This window comes from Antrostomus carolinensis, unplaced genomic scaffold (genome assembly GCF_000700745.2).
Source record: "Antrostomus carolinensis isolate BGI_N321 unplaced genomic scaffold, ASM70074v2 scaffold29421, whole genome shotgun sequence".
NCBI lineage: Eukaryota > Metazoa > Chordata > Aves > Caprimulgiformes > Caprimulgidae > Antrostomus > Antrostomus carolinensis.
The window spans coordinates 10,074-11,474 of NW_010295312.1; the positions used below are offsets into that span (position 1 = coordinate 10,074).

General features: G+C 52.0%; 1 protein-coding gene across 1 annotated transcript in view; it reads left to right on the plus strand.

The window, feature by feature from the left end:
* Window positions 1-763, plus strand: part of LOC104532694 (embryonic polyadenylate-binding protein) — a gene marked incomplete at its 3' end in the record, with an annotated part of 9,920 nt that extends 9,157 nt beyond the window's left edge. The window contains exon 13 of the mRNA XM_029087467.1: window positions 633-763. Within this exon, the coding sequence (XP_028943300.1) occupies window positions 633-763 (131 nt within the window). The remainder of the gene's footprint in view (window positions 1-632) is intronic.
* Window positions 764-1,401: the final 638 nt, after the last annotated feature.

Below are 1,401 nucleotides of genomic sequence, written 5' to 3' on the forward strand. Positions count from 1 at the left end.
AGCGAGAGAGCGGCTGGTGAAGCTCTGCAGGAGAGGCACAACTCCATCCTGCCTGTGCTGCCAGGCTGAACCAGGGCTTTTGTGATTCCCTGGACTCTGAGCCACCCTGCAGCTTGGTGGCCACAGGGGTTTGGGTCAGCTCTGCCCAAGAGAGGGCTGGGAGCAGAGTAATTTGGGGAGGGAGGAGGGATGCATATGCGCAGGGCTGAGGCACCCTGGCAAAACTGTGGTTGGGAATCTGGCAGTGAAATAATCCATGTGCTGGAGTATGGGATGGCAGGAGGAGGGCAATTACCATTGTCCCTGGCCAGTCAAAGGTGACTTTCCATGTCCACATCAGTTTCTTTGTGTGGCTTTCCTTCCTGGAAAGCATGCCCCATAGGTAGGGCTAATTCCCAGTTGTATGGGGTGCTGCAGTGGGACCAGGAGTGTTTTTTCTGCAGACACTGTTGCTGTGACATGCTGGAGTAAGTTTGCTTGTGAGCAGTGATTTCTCAACCACCATCACCACCCTTAAATCCCCTTTCAGTTGGAGAGCAGAGCTGGGAGGGCAGGAGGGCTTTGCACTGGCTTTGAAAATGCTGATAGGTCTTGCCTAGTGCTGATGTCCTCCTCTCTGGCATTTGGAGCAGGTGAGCGCCTCTACCCTCTGATCCACACGATGCATCCCTCACTGGCCGGCAAGATCACTGGGATGCTGCTGGAGATAGACAACTCGGAGCTGCTGCTGCTCCTGGAGTCCCCTGACTCCCTGCACTCCAAGGTAGGAGGCATTTGGTGCCCCAACAAATCACATCCCAAAGGGCAAACTATCTGCTGCTGTAAGGGAAGGTGATCATGGCCCAGAAGATGGGCCAAGGACGTTGGTAGCCATGGGAAGAGCAAGTTGCTTCTATTTCAAAGTGAAAAGTGATCAGAAAGGGCCCTGGGTTGGCCTGAACACCTGCCTGCCTTCAGCAAAATGAGAAGCTCCCCAAAAGCACAGGCTAAGCTCCAAGGTGATTTGGAGGTGGCTTGGAAGTGAGAGGGGAAAGGCAGGGTGGATGTTGCTCCCTGGAAGGAGATAAGGAAATGCTCTTTCCTGAGAACCAAAACCAGATAAACACTGTCTCTTGGCAGCATTTCTTCAGTTTCTTGGTGAATACTTCATTTTTGGTTCCCAGCAAAAGAGTTGCAGTGAATTGACTACATCTCCTTGTTACTCCTTGGAGGTACCATTCACTTTTACCCTTCCACTGATGGTTTTTTTTTTGAAGGAGCTTGGGCTCTGCTGGGTGTGATGTCAGGCACCTTCACCTACAGAGAAGTCTGATTTCTCTCTGGCCACTTCTGAGCCATATAGAAAAGGGAAGAGACAGAAGAGGTCTGTGAGCTGATCAGTCTCCTGGCAGAAGCAGCAGA